The sequence below is a fragment of the Protopterus annectens genome, chromosome 13.part0 (assembly GCF_019279795.1).
Source record: "Protopterus annectens isolate FY-2018-M chromosome 13.part0, PAN1.0, whole genome shotgun sequence".
Taxonomy (NCBI): domain Eukaryota; kingdom Metazoa; phylum Chordata; order Ceratodontiformes; family Protopteridae; genus Protopterus; species Protopterus annectens.
Window position 1 is genome coordinate 287154545 of NC_056747.1, and position 18364 is coordinate 287172908.

Genomic DNA, 18364 nt, shown 5'->3' on the forward strand with positions numbered 1-18364 from the left:
AATAGAGTGAATACTGCAACAGTGAAATAGAAGGACATTCTTACACAAATGTACAATGTCCTTCCATTTCACTGTTGCAGTATTCACTACAATAGGGAGAGTGCCAAAGCTCAGGAAGAAGAGCGGGGGACCAGCAGAGGTCTCTAGGAACCCATGAAGGATGGCCCTAGCAAAACCAAACCTAGCTCTATAAATTCCAACCAACTTGTAGTGCTTGTAGCTGCCTCAAATATAGAGTTAGCATCCAAACCCTGGAAAAAAGCATCAGGAAAAAGTCACATCTCTAGTAGAATGAGCCTCAACAGAAGAAAGAAGGCTCCTGCCATGAAAAGAATAACAACAAAAAATGGCTTTAGAAATCCAAGAAGAAATAGTTTGCCTGGATAAGATCTAAGATGAAAGGAAACAAAGAGCTGATCAGATTTACAGAAAGTCTTAGTCTCATCCGAATAAAATCTGAGTTGTCTATGTGCATCCAATGTGTGCAGCACCTTCTCACTAACAGACTGTGGAGAAGGGAAAAAGTGGGCTAATTTATAGACTGATTAAGAGACAACTCATTTACCATCTTGGGCATGAAAGACAAATTAGTATGAAGGGACACCCTGGTCCTTATGGAATACTAAAAAAGGAAGGCAAGCCATAAGGGCTTGTAGCTAAGACTCCCATCTGGCAGAAGTAAGGGCTAACAAAAGTACAGTCTTCCAAGAATAATGCTGTAAGGAAGCTGAAGCAGCAGGCTCAAAAGGAGCCTTGGTCAATTTTTCTAAAACAAAATTAAGATCCCAGGGAGGAGGAACAGGCGCCCTCGGAGGCCCAATAAGAAGGGCACCTTTAAGAAATTGCTTAGCTTCAAATCTAGATACTAAAGGAGGTGAAAAAGCCAGAGAAGCAGAAATAGCTGGTAAGTGGGCCTTAACCGAAGAGTAAGCCAAGCCAACACAGAGCAGTGCACACAGATAAGGGAGAACCAAAGAAACATCCAAAGAAAGTGGATCCAGGCTACAAGAAAGACATCAAACAGAAAACCTCTTCCATTTGGATAAGTAGGATTTCCTAGTAGTGGGTTTCCTGTCCTCCTGCAGGACCCTAAGCATGTCCTCAGAAAAAGGTGCTTGTGTGGAATCAAAATCTTATCACCCACAGTGTCAGTTGAAGAGTGGACAGGTGGGAATGAATGAGAGATACCTTGCCTTGTGTAAGTCCTCCCTGTGAGGTAACTTGTGATGATTGCCCTTGGCTAAATGCAGAAGAGGGGACCAATGCCGTCTTGGCCAAAAAGGAGTCACCAACAAGATTTTGGGAGCATCCTGTTGTACTCTGAAACAGGACTTTTGGAATGAGGGGAAGGGTAGGGAAAGCATAAAGAAACATCCCCTTCCAAGAAAAAGAAAGGGTGTCCACCTCCCATACTACAGGACCTGAAACTCTTGCACAAAACAGAGGAAGTTGTTTGTTCAGAGAGGAGGCAAAAAAATCCATTTGAGGAGTACCCCACTGGTGGACAATGTCCAGAAACTTATTCCTGTGAAGCATCCCTTCACAGGACTGAGTTATGGACCTGCTCAGAAAGTCTGTCACGATGTTTTGACCTGACGGAATGTAAACTGCCCCAAGAGTCATTTGATATTGAATAGCTAGTTCCCACACTAGCAGTGCCAACTGGCAAAGAAGATAACACTTTGTCCCCGTTTGATGACATATCACATCACTGTGGTATTGTCTGTAAACACCTTGAGAGGTCCTGGGGAAAAAAAGAGGATGAAAGGCCTGAAGAGCCAGCAGAAGAGCTCTCACCTCCTTGACATTTATGTTGATGAGGCAACCAAACTCCCTGCACTTTTAGGGAACTGAAAGCTTCTCCCCATCTCACGTCTGAAGTGCCTGTGAACAGCACCTGAGAGGGAAGAGGTGGATGAAAAGGGAGCCCTGAATTGAGATTCAGCTGCTGAATCCACCACTGAAGTTATTGCTTGAGACATGGAAGAAGAGGAACTAAAACTTCGAGGGGATGAATGCTGAAGCCAAACTGACTTTAGAAACTACTGAAGTTTTCTCATGCGGAGTTTGGCAAAAGGAAGCATAGGAATGGTGGAAGCAATAAACCCCAGAGCTCTCAGAAATTGCCTTGCTATTACTGAGGTAGGAGGGACTGAAAAAAGGAAATGAGAGTTAGGGTCTTGGGAGGTGGAATGGATGCCAGCATAGGAACAGTCTGGATCGTGTAACCCAGAAAGACAGGATAATGAGGAGGAGTCAGAAAGGACTTTTTGAAATTTATTGTGAAACCTGGGCTTTGCAGGAGGGAGATGATAAATGAAGATTTTGCAACAAACTCTCTGGAGAGGATGCCTAAAATAGGTTGTCGTCCAATAAGGGAAAGACCTGGATCCTCCTTAGCCTGCAAAAAGCAATCAAAGGAATGAAGCATTTGGTGAATACCCTTGGGCAGTAGAAAGGCCAAAGAGTAAAGCAAAGAACTGAAAATGCCAGAAAGGAACAGAGAAACATAAAAACTTCCTGAAAAGGGGATGAATCAGGATATGAAGATAAGCATCACTGAGGTCCAGAGACACCAAACAGGCCTGACAAAGCAGAAGAGAACAAAATCCTAAGGGACAACATTCGAGAAGAGGGAGCATTCAGAAAAGTGTTAAGATGAGAGAGGTCCAGAATATGTCTGGAAGTGCCCTCTTTCCTGGGCACCAAAAACATTCTACAGTAAACCCCCTTTGGGAAACTGGAACTTTCTGAATAGTTCCCTGAGTCAAGAGATGCCGAAGCACCCCTGGTAAGAAAAGCAGCTGTTCCTGAGGGAGCTAAGGAATACCCACAAAAGGGGAAGAGATTTCTAGACTATGAAATACCCTAGGCAGATAATGGACAGAACCAGGAATCCTTAGTAATCTTTAAACAAACAGGAAGAGAAAGGGAAAGATGAAGAGAAAAAGGAATGTGTCTGAAGAACAGTACAGTCAGACAGCACCTGGTTTGTCAGGAAGAGGAGACGACTTTGGCACAGAAGTTTTGGTAGCTTTAGCAGGAGGAGACACCTTCCCACCCTTCTTACACTTGGGGGAGGGAGAGTCTGCCTATGAACAAAAGCTGGCTTACTCGGGTAATTTCTCTGAAATTTAGGCACAGGAGAAACAAAAACATGTTTAAGTCCATGCAAGGCCTTGCCCTTATCTTGAAGAAACTTAAACAACTCATCAGCAGCTTCACCAAACAAGTGTTTGTTGTCCAGAGGAGCATCTATCAACTTAGCCTTAATATCATCGGGCAAAACTTGGAAGCTGAAGCCAGGAATATCTCCTTATCACAGAACCAAAGGCAGCAGCCCTAAAAGAAGCATCTGCTGCACCATAAATACACTTAATGGAATAGCCAGCCACCTGGGACAAAGCCCCTAACAAAGGAGAGAGAGAGGTCTTCCTTTTAGAGTCTGAGACATCAGAACTTACCTGACAGGCCTGGGAAAAACAGCAACAATGTATCTAGACATATGGGTCTGATTATTAACCACCCTAAAAGCTAAGGTAGTAGAGGTACACATCTTCTTACCTTGCCTTTCCATCCTTCTGCTGTATTTTATCAGATGGAAGTAACTTAGTAGAAAGGCAGCAACTGACATGGCTTGTTAGATGCCACAGACACCACAGAATGACACCTATAAAGAAATGCATAGTCCTCAGATACTCTATAAAACCTATTGGGTTTTTTGGAGGCAGGGAGCTGGGAATCAGGAGCCTTAGATGCAGTAGAAAAAGCATCCAACAAAGCAGCCAGCACAGGAGGAACAGCAGAAGGTCTAGGAGAGTCCATTTGCAGGAGCTCGTGATACCTCTTTTGTACCTCAGATACCTGGGCACAATCCCATTTAAAAAAACTCCATCATTCTGGAGATTGTGTCCTCAAAAGAAATTTCCTCGAAAGGAGCATCAGGACTAGTATATTCCTCTTCGCCAAACCCATAGTCTAATGGAGAGGGAATCAAAGATGAATAAGCAAGGGATTCCTCATTTGAATCTGCCTCTTCTTCAGAGTAATCCTGTTCTCTAGGTCTTTTAAGGGGAGTGGAGGACCAAGGAGGAGCTGGTACAGAGACTCCATGAGGAGGTTTCAAAGTCATCAAAGCATTAAACAACCCCCAAGTGAAATTCTGCCATTCACTGTGAGGGTCCTTACGAGCTGGAGAAATACGCTTAGTCTCTTGCTTTTTCTTCAAGAGGATGTCCACCTTACAAAACATAGAAGGCTCCGACCCTAGACGGCATTCAATAACTTCCTCACTGACTAAAATCTGAGGAACACCCCTAGGCCCCTTGGAAATAATCAGCCACAGCTCCCCCTTAATGTCCAAAGCAGACATTTGCAAGGCCTCCAAGGACATGTGTATGGTTGAATCCATGCCGGCCTTCAAAACCGTCATGGCAAAAGAATCCAACAGCAGAGCCAAGCAATACTCCGGGCTTTCGCTAGCTTCAGAAGAGATGCCCAGCAGACACTGCACAGCAGAAGAATTGGACCTAAACTTCTTGGCCTTCTGCTTCATGGACAGCTGTCCCTCAGAGTGGGAAGTTCCTTTCATCTTGTTTTTAGCTAAAAGCTTAAGATGCTGGTTCTCCCAATACAAGACCAAGGAAGAAAGCCGATTATGGAGAGTCTCAGGAACAAAGGCCTGACAAATTGAACAGGAAGTACAGTCGTGAAAAGTGCCAAGACAAAATAAGCACTGCTTGTGATGGTTGGGACGACCGTGCCCTGGCCCAGCAATCAAGGAGCCTCAATCCTCACCACTAACACCACGGAGTTTGTCTCCTAGAAGAGAGGAAAGGATAACTAATACACACAGTAAAGTACAATTTCCCTTAAGTGCACACAGAGATCACAGTCAGTCTGGGGCTGGTTGGTCCCTTGCTCACCAGGTCCCCAATAAGACTCCCCACTGGCACAGCTACAGGGTCCAGGAGTCAGCCTAGCTGGGCAAGCTAAAACCTCCAGTACCCTCTCTGTCCAACTAGTGCTGTGTGTCCCTGCCCAAATAGCTGACACAACACACACTGAGATAAATACTTATACAACTTCACAGACACTCCTGGGAAAGGCTGACACAGATTCTCCAGCTGTGCCCCTTTTCACAGGCCATACGGAAGTAATCCCTGCCACCACCCAGTTAATAATAGCTACTAAAAGGCCCTTAAAAGAGTGTCCAATTATTACTGTGCAATATTATTATCCAATTGGTAATGTGACTATACAGTTTAAGGCTTATTTTAGAGTGGCCTATTACAATAACCTCTATAAATATACAATGTACTCTGAAGCTTATCCATACACAAACCAGCCACAGGTAAAGGTTTTCAAAATATTTAATTCTAAATAATTAAAACACAAGACAAAACTACTACACCACAGAGATATCTAAGAGTTCAGAGAAAACACAGAAACTTAAAATAATACAGTAGGACAGGTCTGATTTCAAAGAAAAATACCTAATTAATCTTTACTAGCTTTAACTATTCCTACAAGAAATTACAGTGCTAAAACTTACATGTGAGCATAAGCAGAGTGCTGAGTTATATATCCAAGATCAAAATGCCCCCTGTCTCTTGTGAGAAATAGTATTTAAACATTACTAACAAACATGTCTCTAAAGCCCTCCCAAATTACATCATTTTTGACACTTAGGTTTTCCAAGTATTCATACTGCATTATATTAACACCTGGTCTGCATTCTCAGGACACAAACTGCGTTATTTAGCAATCAAACACCTGCTCAGAAACCTACAACAATACAGGGCATTTCACATATACACTCTAGCAGAAACCAGGGCAATAAAGCACCTTCCACATGTAAATTCTGGTCATAAACTTTAGCCTTAAAAAAATGGGCATGAAACCTTCATCCAGACACACTGCAGCCGAATTCTAACATGAAAGGGTCACAATATGCTTCACTGGGCCAGTAGTGTACAATGTTGTCACATATTTTGCAGTTCCACATTTCACAGTAGTCTTTTACACTCAAGAAAACATGCCTGTACTTTACATTTATTTACAAATGCCAGAATTATATATCAAATTCTATTTGACTAGGCTGGCAGCCTTCGCCCATCTCTCCCCAATCGTCACATCTCTTCCCCCTGGGGAACTAAGTGCCCCTTGAGAAACATTGCTTGAGAGTGTCAGGTCTATCTGGGTGTACTTCTCCCCATTCCCTGTCTTGAAAGCCCGTCTGCATTGGCATTGCTACTCCCACTGCAGTGCTGCACTGACATATATACTTGCAACCCCATACTCCATCTTAGCAACTTGGCATTTTCCTGACTGGCTCTGTTTAACCATGTTAGAGGGTAGTTGTGATGTCATCACAGTGAATTTTCTTCCATACAGACAAGGTTGAAGTTTTTGTAGTGCCCACACTATGGCTAGACATTCCATTTCTACCGCTGCATAGCATTCCTCTCTGGGTTGGAGCCTACAACTGAGATGAACCACTGGGTGCTCTTCTCCATCTGAAGAAATCTGGCTAAGTACAGCCCCCACCCCATAGTTTGAAGCATCCACCTGCACAACAAAATCTTTGCTGCAGTCTGGACTGGCTAACACAGGGGGTCCGCCCAAAGCTTCCTTAAGCTTCTGAAATGCCTGCTCACATGCTGGGGTCCACACCACCTTATCTGGCCTGTTCTTCCTTGTCAGGTCTGTTAGGGGAGCAGCTATGGTACTATAATTGGGAACAAACTTTCTGTAGTACCTTGCTGTCCCCAAGAATTCCCTCACCTGTTTTTTGGCAACAGGTGCAGGCCATGCCTGAATAGCTTCCACTTTGGCAGGTTCTGGCCTTATCTTACCACTCCCCACTCTATGTCCTAGGTAGGACACCTCTGCTATGCCCACCTGACATTTTCTTGGCTTAATAGTCAACCTGCCCTCTGTAGTCTGCCCAGCACCTCCCTGACATGCTGAAGGTGCTCTTGCCAGGAATGGCTGTAGATAGCAATATCATGCATGTAAGCAAGGGCAAACCCTCCTGCTCCTGCTAAGATATGATCTACCAGCCTCTGGAAAGTCTCTGGGGCATTCTTCATCCCAAAGGGCATCTTTGTGAACTCATACAAGCCAAAAGGAGTCACAAAGGCTGACTTCTCTCTAGCACTGGGAGTCAAGGGCACCTGCCAGTAACCCTTGGTAAGATCAATGGTCGTAAGATACTTAGAACCCACTCAGCTGTTCTAGGGCCTCATCTGTCCTAGGCATGGGGTAAGCATCCGACTCTGTGTGACTATTTACTTTCCTGTAATCCACACAGAGCCTGGTGCTGCCATCCTTCTTTGGTACCAGTACTACTGGCGAGGCCCAGGGACTGTTGGAATCTTGAATCATCCCTAGTTCCAACATCTCCTGTACCTCTTCCCTCAGAGTCTTTTTGACTCTCTCAGACATCCTATAAAGGGCCTGCCTGAAAGGCCTTTGGGGTCCTGTCTCCACCTGGTGCTGCACCAGGTGGGTGCTCCCTGGTTTCCTGGTAAACATGCCCCAAACTCCTGCAACACTGCTTGGATTTCTCAAACCTGGGTAGGAGATAGCTGCTGGGACATTGCTACCCCTTCCACAAAGGTGTCAGCCAGAGCCTCATGGAGGTGATCAGTCACAAGATCTCTCTCATACTCCTCCTGCAATCCACTGCAAATGCTCAGCACAAGGGCCTCCCTATCATGGTAAGTTTCATCATGTTAACATGGTACAATTTGTGCCTCTGCCATCTGCCTAGTACTTCCGCCATGCAGTTAACATCACTTACCTTTCTTACCATCTTGTAGGGTCCCTTCCAAGCTGCTTGCAACTTGTTGTGTCTGACAGGAATGAGAACCTTCACCTACTGCCCTACAGCATACTCTCTAGCTCGAGCATTCCTGTCATACCACACCTTTTTCTGTTGTTGGGCTTCTGCCAGATTCTCCTGGGCCAGGCCCATGAGTTCCCTGTGCCTTGTCCTGAAGTTCAGGACATATGCCACAACAGACTCCTTGTGCGACTCGCTCACCTTCCCACTCATCTTGAATTAAATCTAGAGGTCCCCTCACCCTATGCCCATACAGCAACTCAAAGGGTGAAAAACCTGTGGATTTCTGGGGAACCTCTCTGTAAGTAAACAACAGATGGAGCAAATATTTGTCCCACTCCCTCTTAAATTGATCTGCAAATGCCCGTAGCATGGACTTGATTGTAGAGTTTAACCTCTCAACAAGACCATTAGTCTGGGGATGGTAGTGGGTGGTCTTCATGTGCTTCAACCCCACAGGACTTCCACAGACAAGCCAGCAGGCCTGATATAAAATTAGCACCTCTGTCAGACAGTATTTCCTTTGGGAAACCTACCCTGCTGAAAATCTCTATCAAAGTATTTGCCACCTTCTCGGCCTCAATGAAGGACAACGCCACTGCCTCAGGGTATCATGTAGCATAATCTACAATCACTAGGATATACTTTTTCCCTGTGGAACTTGGGGTACTCAGAGGATCCACAATATCCACAGCTACCCTCTGAAATGGCTCCTCAATCACAGGCAAAGGCATCAAAGGAGCTCTCACCTTGTCTCCTGCCTTGCCTACCTTTTGGCACTACTCACAGGTCCTGCAGTACCCTGTTACATCTCTGGAAATTCCATGCCAAAAGAAGTTTTGCATAATACGCCTCTTTGTATGTTTTATGCCCAGATGACCTGCAAAGGGAATATCATGGGCTATAGCTAGAAGCACCAGATGGTAAGCTCTAGGCACTACCAACTGCTGTACTCTTTCACCTTCTAGCCCTCCCTCAGAGGTCCACTCTGTACAGTAACTCTTTGTTCCAGTATACAGATTCCCCCTTCCCTTGAGAATCAGGTGCCTCCCTAGCTACCTGTCTCAGGCCTTGCAATGTAGGGTCTGAGAGCTGAGCCTGTCTCAAGTCTCTCCTTGTAACCCTTCCCAGCTTCCCTTCCACAGGAATTCTGGCATCCTCTGACAGCGGTGCCTCACTGTCAGCCTGGGTACTACTACTCACCTCTACCTTTGCAGTTACCCTGTCCAAGGGAACATCAGTACCTACAAGCAGCTGTGGCTCACATTCAGTCTCACTGCTACAGAGCAGCTCCCTCTTTGAAGTAACCACCTCAGCAGTCCCGGCTGCAAGTATGCAGTCTGTCTGGGTCTCCCCCAGGCTACCAGACTCACATGCTTGTCTCCTAGCCTGACTGCTTTTAACTGCATAAGTACATGGGACTGCCTCATCCAAACCTTTCCCTCTCAGGACATGTGCAGGATGGTAGTTCCATACCCCTGTTGTCTCAAGACAACCTACTATTGGCATTTTGTCTTTCCCACTTACTGGCTCCCTCACCTTTGGTTCCCCACCTTGCCTCCATGGACATCTGTATGCCAAATGGCCCCATTGGTTACATTCAAAACATTTAACCCTAGCTCCTGGATGTGTACCTGGACTAGTGGCTTCCCCTGCTACTGGCAGATTCTGTTGGGGCAGTCTGTGCTGGCCACCATGGGTTCCTTTAGTCCCATGAGCAGCACTGGGGGTCCCTTTCCTGTGCAGGGCCGCCCTGCTTGCTAGGTACAGGTCTCCCTTCTTCCCCAGCTCCTCTGAAGTAGCACACTATCAGCTAACCAGATCCTCATATCCTCAGGCAAAGTGCTAAGGGCTTGTTCCCTTACCACAGCCAGCCCTTCAAAAGTGGTGACCTAACATCCACTCACCCAGCTATGAAAATAAGTGCCCAGTTCAGCAACATATTCACATTCATTTTCATCTGCCTTGCGTCTATGCTCACGAAACTTTTTCCTATACATTTCAGGTGTTAGCTTAAAACATTCCAACAAGAGTCTTTTTACAGCAGTATAATCAAAACAGTCAGTGTTATGCATTTTTCCTAAAGAAGTTACAGCTTTACCATGGAGTAAGGGGGGTCAGGAACCGTACCCAGAGCCCTTGGTCAACTTCATACTGTTTACATACCTGCTCAAACATATGACTGAAGCTATCAAAATTATCCCGCTCTTTAAACTGTGGAAGAAATTTACTGCCTTTTTGTGCTTCTGGGGTCTGGTTACTCCCTTCCCCATTACCTCCATAACTCGGGCGTAGAGTCAGCATTTCCCTCTCATTCCTCCTCTGCCATTCATTTTCCTCAGCTTGTAGACTCCTCAGTTTCTCAGCTGCTTCTAGTTCCATACACCTGGCCTCCAACTCAACTCTCTTTAGCTCCAGCTGGATTTTTAAGTCCACTGCAGAAACGTTGAGCTGTCCATTCTCCGAGGATATTGCATCTCCACTGTCAGTCTGGTTGTCCTCCAGGCTGCTGTTTTCTGATGCAGCTGTAACGAAGGCTGCAATCAGGTCTGCTTTAGTCAGGTTTCCATGCACCAGTCCCCTAGCCTGGTACATCTCTGCCAGCTGGCTCCTTGTCAGCTTTCCATACTTGTCTGCTGACATGCTGCCTGCTCACGCTGACTAACACTAAGCTAACAAAAGAAATAAAACAATTTTGACCTGAACTCTGAGGATACATCGCATGGCTGTTTTAGAGTACAAAACACTTTTAGAGATCACTGTACATAAGCTACAGGAATTCGCTCTACCCACACCACTACAAGCCAATTAGTATGTGAAGTAGATCCCACCACTGCCAAACATTTGTGACAACCATGCCCTAGCCCAGCAATCAAGAAGCCTCAATCCTCACCACTAACACCAGGGAGGTTGTCTCCTAGAAGAGAGGAAAGGATAACTAATACACACAGTAAAGTACAATTTCCCTTAAGTGAGCGCAGAGATCACAGTCAGTCTGGGGCTGGTTCCACCCTTGCTCACCAGGTCCACAATAAGACTCCCCACTGGCACAGCTATAGGGTCCAGGTCTCAGCCTAGCTGGGCAAGCTAAAACCTCCAGTACCCTCTCTGTCCAACCAGTGCTTCGTGTCCCTGCCCAAGCAGCTGACACAACACACACACATTTTGAGATAAGTATTTATACAACTTCACAGACACTCCGGGGAAAGGCTGATAGAGATTCTCCAGCTATGCCCCTTTACCCAGACCATACGGTAGTAATCTCTGCCCCCACCCAGCTAATAATATCAGCTACTAAAAGGCCCTTAAAAGGGTGTCCAATTATTACTGTGCAATATTATTATCCAATTGGTAATGTGACTATACAGTCTAAGGCTTATTTTAGAGTGGCCTATTACAATAACCTATATAAATATGCAATGTACTCTAGAGCTTATTTCTACACAAACCAGCCACAGGTAAAGGTTTTTAAAATATTTAATAATGAATAATTAAACACAAAACAAAACTACTACACCACCACAGAGATATCTAAGAGTTCAGAGATCACACAGAAACTTAAAATAATACAGTAGGACAGGTCTGATTTCAAAGAAAAATACCTAATTAATCTTTACTAGCTTTAAACTATTCCTACAAGAAATCACAGTGCTAAAACTTACATGTGAGCATAAGCAGAGTGCGGAGTTAGATATCCAAGATCAAAATGCCCCCAGTCTCTTGTGGGAAATAGTATTTAAACATTACTAACAAACATCTCTCTAAGGCCCTCCCAAATGACATCATTTTTGACACTTAGGTTTTCTCAGTATTCATATTACATCATCTTAACACCTGGTCTGAGTTCTCAGGCCACAAACTGCATTATTTAGCAATCTAGCAAACAACAGAGCAATAAAGCACCTTCCACATGTAAATTATGGTCAAACTTTAGCCTTAAAGCAATGGGCATGAAACCTTCATCCAGACGCACTCCAGCTGAATTCTAACATGAAAGGGTCACAACATGCTTCACTGGGCCAGTAGAGTGCAATGTTGTCACATATTTTGCAGTTCCACATTTCACAGTATTCTTTTACACTCAAGAAAACATGCCTGTATTTTACATTTATTACAAATGTCAGAATTATATATAAAATTCTATTTGACTAGGCTGGCAGCCTTCGCCTATCTCTCCCTAATCGTCACAATGGTCTTTATGGGGAATCTGTCTCCCACACTGCCATTTAACCTTATTGGAGGACATGAATCCCCCCAAAAAAACAATACAAAAGAAAAAGATAACCTAAAAAACCCAACGGGGCACTTATATGAAACAGCTTGGTAAACCAGCAACGGAATGGGTGTTCAGACCAACGATCAAGACATGGCGTTTGGACCGGCAGCAAAGAAATTCTGAGGATGGTACATCCGGATGTGACCTTTATGCCCTACCCTACGTGAGGATCATATGTGTGATGTACGGCATACCTTAAAGCACCTAAACGCTTTGGTATACTGGCCAGATGTTGGGCCACCCTTGGCAGGGGATCCCTATTATAATGACTACTGCAACAGTGAAATGGAAGAGCAATCTTAAGACCTACTTAATATTATAGGTACTGTATATTTATGGGGACAGTGAAGTCAGATCAGTTTTCATGCTACCTATTTTTTTATTTGTATATCATCTTAATTTCCTTTTCTCCACAGATAAGTATACAAACTGCTAGCATACATCTCTACAAAAGAAGATGGCAAGTCTGTTTCACACACTTTTTTTAATGGAACATACAACAACTTTATCCTCTAACATCACCATCTTAGATTCTTTCAAAACCTTCAAACTTACTCTTAAAAAACACTTCCTTACAAATCGTAACTGCCCTTATCCCTCATTTAAACACTAACAAAATCTATTCCCCTCTCAGCACTATACATCTGATACTACCTTCTATCCCTCCCCTCTGCTGTCTCATCTCTCATCCTTCCCCAAACATTCCTCTTTTCTTCCAAGTCTATACTCTCATTCTTAGCCTGTACTTTTCACAGAATGTCTAACTACATTGCCCAGAAATATATCTACTCTTACTAGCTTCCCAAACCTCACATCACCTTTTCTCCTTAAACCACTATCTTTAACCATCCTACCCCTACTGTCCTGCTATCTACTCCTAATAACTCCTTACCTTTTAGAATCTATAAATATCTAACAAATTTCACCCTCTAATATTACTGTCTTGTATTTCAGAATTTAAAACTAATATCCTAGCCATATATTAAGCTGCACAAAGTACATAACTGTATATTGTACCAAATTTAAAATGTATTATATTATTTTAAAGTGCTATCTGCAGATACACAAGATGTAAACTCTAATTATGCTTGTACTTTATGTGGAGATTTTCTCCCCAGGCCTCCACTTGAAAATGGGTTTCTGACCCAGTCAGACTTATCTGGTCAATAAATAAATATTCTTGGTAAGTCTACTTCACTTGTAATAATTTTCTCAAAACATTTGAATACCTTAGACAACAAAATAAAAAATATTACCTTCAAACCACACTTGCATATTCATCTATATTTTAGTTCTAAATACATTCAGTCAATTTGAAATAATGTTGGATATCTTTGCAAATAAAGGCACCATATTAATAAGTACTATTTGTCTTTGCTGTAGTGTCCAGCACCAATTAAAAACAGCTTGAAATGGAGCATGAGGCATGGGGCATCTGTCAAATCCAGAACAGTCCCATGGAACAACTACAGGGCTGAAGCAGGAGCTGCTGGCTGAAGCAGGAGCTGCTGAAAATGGCCTAGAAGTGGAGCACACAGTCACTGATTGGCTCTAATGTGAGTGCTAGAGCTACTAGAACAAACAGCCACTCTTCCCTCTCCCTCATTTTCCCAGCACCTGAGCTAGTAGACAGATTGAGCTGAACCCCTTGTGGCCATTCCAGAATCACAGCTAACAAACCCACAGCACTAACAATTCTACTGTTTTTTTTTTCTGTTCAATTAAAGTTACAAAATGTAACCACGTGACAAAAAAGTAGCAGAGAAGTGTAGTAGTAAGCATTAATACAAATTCAAACAAACTGATCCTTACCAGCTAATACCGAATGTAATGCATCCTACACTGGCAAGGATGTTATTGAGTCGATGATAGATGCCACCCCTGTTTCTGAAATACACATTAAGTTTTGCAAACTCCAAAGCAACGTCAGTGAAGTCATGAAGGAACAACACAAGAATTCCCACATTGTGGTATCTGTAACAAGAAAATAAATTTATTCAGGAATGCAAGCATTTGCAAACTGTGGTAGAGATGTTTTAGCATTGAAAAGCAAGAGATATAAATAAGTCATTATACACCTCTTTGCTCCGACTCATACAGTCGAATCCAATACAACTTTAAAGCTGTACAAACATACAGATCAAGAAAGGAAAATAAAACCCCAGTCCTGCTCCTTGATAGAGGGTAAATGGTTCTTGCACTGCAGTAGTAGCCCTCTCCTCCCCTCCCCTCACATAACCTTTTCCTTCCAAGTAGTCTAAGTATACCCCACAGGACTAAATGTGGTTAAATAACTGCAAACAAAAGGCCACAAAACAGTATTTCACTCAACACAGATGTACAGTCAAGTCATAAATACAGAGACTGAACCAGAGGTAGGTGAAACTTTAAGAGCTTCACAGTGATCCCCAGGGAATGAGACAATTTGAGCAGAGACTCAGTCAGAACCATTATGGAAAATGTAATGATGAGTCTGTTATCTTGGAAGGGGAAGCCATTATTTTTACGTAAAAGAAAGAAAAGAGGAAGACAGACAACACTGTTACCAGAGTTAAAAATAATCATCAAGACTGGTTACACAGCATGATTGAACACCCATGACACTTTCATTTTGGATGTTTCTGTGACTTTACACCTAAACACTGACACATTAACATGGAAATGCACCCAACATCTACTTCCCCTGAGAAATATGATACATCTGAAACTTAATTGTGTGAAGACCACTTCCTTTTGAACCCTGCCCCAACAGCAGTTTCTTTAATATTAAATTACTTGAAACCTTAAAAAATGCTCAGTGTCATGATGCTGGTGAGTGTCGAAGCCCTCTCCCCACCACCACCTATGTGGATGCTGTAATTCCTAAAGTTGCAACTGTGGCTGAAGTAAAACAAGGAAACATTTGACAAATGAGGACGTCTAAGATGGCTGCAAATTGAGCAGCAGCTAGAGGAGATTTTTCCCAGTGTAAAAACTGTAAGTGGTGAAAAAAAGAGAGTAAAAGTCAACCAGGACAAAAATTGGTTACTGCTTAGTCATTACACTGCCTGGACGTCAGCAAAGAAGAAATGCGGAGAAAGTAAGAAAAGTAACTAGAAACAAGATGGACAAAAAATGTCTAGGAAGAGCCTTGCATCCAACAAAAAGGAGTTCAAGCTTCAGCTTTGCTACAAGAGATGGTATCTAATAATTTCGAGGAAAAAGAAAAAAAATGCACTCAGTTGCTTCAAAAAAGTGAGACGCTGGACAGAATATATAAAGTCAAATGACAAAAGGATGGAAATAATAGAAGAAACGTCAAGTAACTATTCAGATGAGCAGTTAAAACAAATGAAATGAGAATTTGAAATGGAGGAAAGATTGGCTGAATATGAGGCTTCTCAAGAAGATCCGTTTAAAAAAAAGTATTGAAAACCAGAGAAAAATGGAAGTTTTGAATTTCTGTTATACCAGAGAAAGAAGAAGAAACACACTGCATTAATTCTATGAAAGTACAAATAAGCAAGTGAAAGTACAGTTGTGTACTCTTACCATAAATGTAGATGTTCAAGTGTGTTCACTGTTGCAGTCATGACTGTAGGGTTCTTCCTGCCAGCAGCAGTCCTCGATCGGCCAGAATCCCAAAGTCTGGATTGGGCGTCAGCTGAGGTCGCTTTTATCCTGACGTCAATGCGCCAGGAAGTATAAAGACCTCAGCCGATGCCATTACCCCAGTTTTTCTTGCCCCAGATGTCAGTTGCCCAAAACCTCAGCAGCCAAAATACCTCATAACAGACAATACTCAAAGAAAAAACAAGAGGGGGTAGGAGGGAGGGTAACTCAGACTGCAACAGTGAACACACTTGAACATCTACATTTATGGTACGAGTACACAACTGTATTATGTCCTTCGTGGTTCACTGTTGCAGTCATGACTGTAGGGTTGAGTCCCAAAGCTAAGAAAGGGTGGCTGGAGGAGAAACAGAAGGAGCGGCCACAAAACTTTGCAAAACCGCAGAAGCAAAACCGGCCCTAGATTTAGAATAGAGAGGGAGGTTGTAATGCTTAGAAAAAGTATGCACAGAACTCCAAGTAGCAGACTCTAAAATATCCTTGGTAGGAACCCCACAAAGAAAGGCTGCTGAAGTAGCAGTAGCCCGGGTAGAATGAGTCCTAATATTAACAGGAACTGGAATGCCATAAAAACAGTAACAGAACTTGACGAAGTGGGCAATCCACTTAGAAATAGTTTGCTTAGTGATTGCTTTCCCTAGAACAGTAGGAGCATAAGCAACAAACAAATGGTCAGATTTCCTGAATATCTTGGTCCTGTCCAGGTAAAAACGAAGCTGCCTGTGCACATCCAAAGAGTGCAAAAGACTTTCTTCCTCACTTTGAGGATTAGGATAAAAAGCAAATAAATAGCCTGATTCAAGGCCACTGCCAAAACCACCTTAGGCATAAAGGTGGGATTAGTCCTTAGGGAAACCCTGTCCTGATGAAAAATAATGAAGGGTTCCACAGCCATGAGTGCTTGCAATTCCGAAATTCTTCTAGCAGAGGTTATAGCTAAAAGAAAAGCAGTTTTCCAAGACAAAAATTTTAAATCCGTGAAAGCTGCAGGTTCAAAAGGAGACAAGGTTAATTTTTCCAAAACATAGTTAAGATCCAAAGTGGGAACAGGTGCTCTTATAGGGGGCCGAACATTCTTAGCCCCTCTAAGAAATTGTTTAAGTAATGGATGAGAAAAAAAAAATCAGAGGATCCGTATTGTACTGTGCAGAAATAGAAGAAGCATGAAGCTTGATAGATGAAAAAGATAGGGCTGTATGTAACAACTCTGCCAGATACTTTAAAATCAGAGGAATGTTCGGAACAGTAGAATCACCACGTTGGACCTGATTCCAGGAGCAAAATCTTTTCCATTTACCTGCATAAGATTTCCTAGTGCTGGGCCGTCTAGCTTCAAGGATTACATCCATTACCTGTTTGGAAAGAGTAGAGGTGTTTACAGACCCTGGAGCCGCCAGGCAGCTAGATTCAAAGTTTTGACATGACTGTGCAGAATCCGGCCATCCTGTTGAGACAGTAGATGAGGGATTTGAGGCAGAATCCAGGGAGGCTCCTGAACTAGGTTCATCAGACTGGAATACCAGAACTGTCGAGGCCAATTGGGAGCCAGTAAAATCATTTGCGGTCTGTCCTGTTTTATCTTCAGAAGTACCCGAGGTAGAAGAGGAAAAGGAGGAAAAGCATATACTGAGAGGTGTTTCCAACTGAATGAGAGGGCATCCACTTGCCATGCTAGTTTGTGGTAGGTCCTGGTGCAGAATGTTGGAAGTTGATGATTCTGAGGGGATGCAAAAAGATCCATGTCCGGACATCCTCATGCCTGTACTATCATCCTGAATATCCGAACATCCAACATCCATTCGTGTGGATCCGAAAGTGTCCTGCTCAATGTGTCTGCCAGAGTGTTGTCTTTTCCTGGCAGGAATTGTGCCTGTAAGTGGACTCTGCAGGTCAGTGCAGTGTACCACATAGCCATGGCTAACCTGCACAGGGGGTAAGAGTGAGAGCCCCCCCTGCCTGTTTATGTACCACATCACTGTAGTGTTGTCTGTCTTTATCAACAATTGCCCTGGTAGAAGAAAGTCCCTGAAGGCTATCAGAGCATTCTGTACAGCGAGCATCTCCTTCAAATTTATGTGCAGGTAAATTTGCTCCTTTGTCCAAACACCCTGAAGACATCTCCCATGCATGTGGGCTCCCCAGGCATAATCTGAAGCATCCGTTGTCAGAACTTGGTTGGTTGGTGGAGGACAAAAAGGCCTCCCCTTGTTCTGAGAAACCAAGTTATCGGAAGCACTCACAAAAACAAATAATCCAAAACCAAGAGTGCAGGTAGCCTGGAGAGATAAAAAACGAACTTGCCGAACTTGTTCTGGAAACAGGCTTCAGCCCACCAAAGAAACTCTTGCTGTAGACAAGGCAAAATCATGATCACTGTTTCCAAACTGTGGTACCACTGTAGTTTCCTCATATGCAGTCTTGCATATGGTATTAGGAGAATGCAGGAAGCCATGTAACCTATAGCCTGCAGAACCTTTCTTGCAATCAGCTGTTTCATTGAAGCCAGGTGTTGGAAAGAAGAAGCCAGTTGCGCTTTTTTGTCTGGTGTCAAGGAAGCCATTTGGGTTGTAGTACTCAGAAGAGCACCCAGGAAAGTAATCTGTTGTGTGGGCACCAGATTTGACTTC

The 18364-nt window shown here is 43.4% G+C and overlaps 1 protein-coding gene across 1 annotated transcript in view; it reads right to left on the minus strand.

Moving 5' to 3' along the window:
• CERS1 (ceramide synthase 1) overlaps positions 1–18364 on the minus strand; it is a 1087666-nt gene that overhangs the window by 312702 nt on the left and 756600 nt on the right. Inside the window, exon 4 of the mRNA XM_044053851.1 lies at positions 13938–14099. Within this exon, the coding sequence (XP_043909786.1) occupies positions 13938–14099 (162 nt within the window). The remainder of the gene's footprint in view (positions 1–13937; positions 14100–18364) is intronic.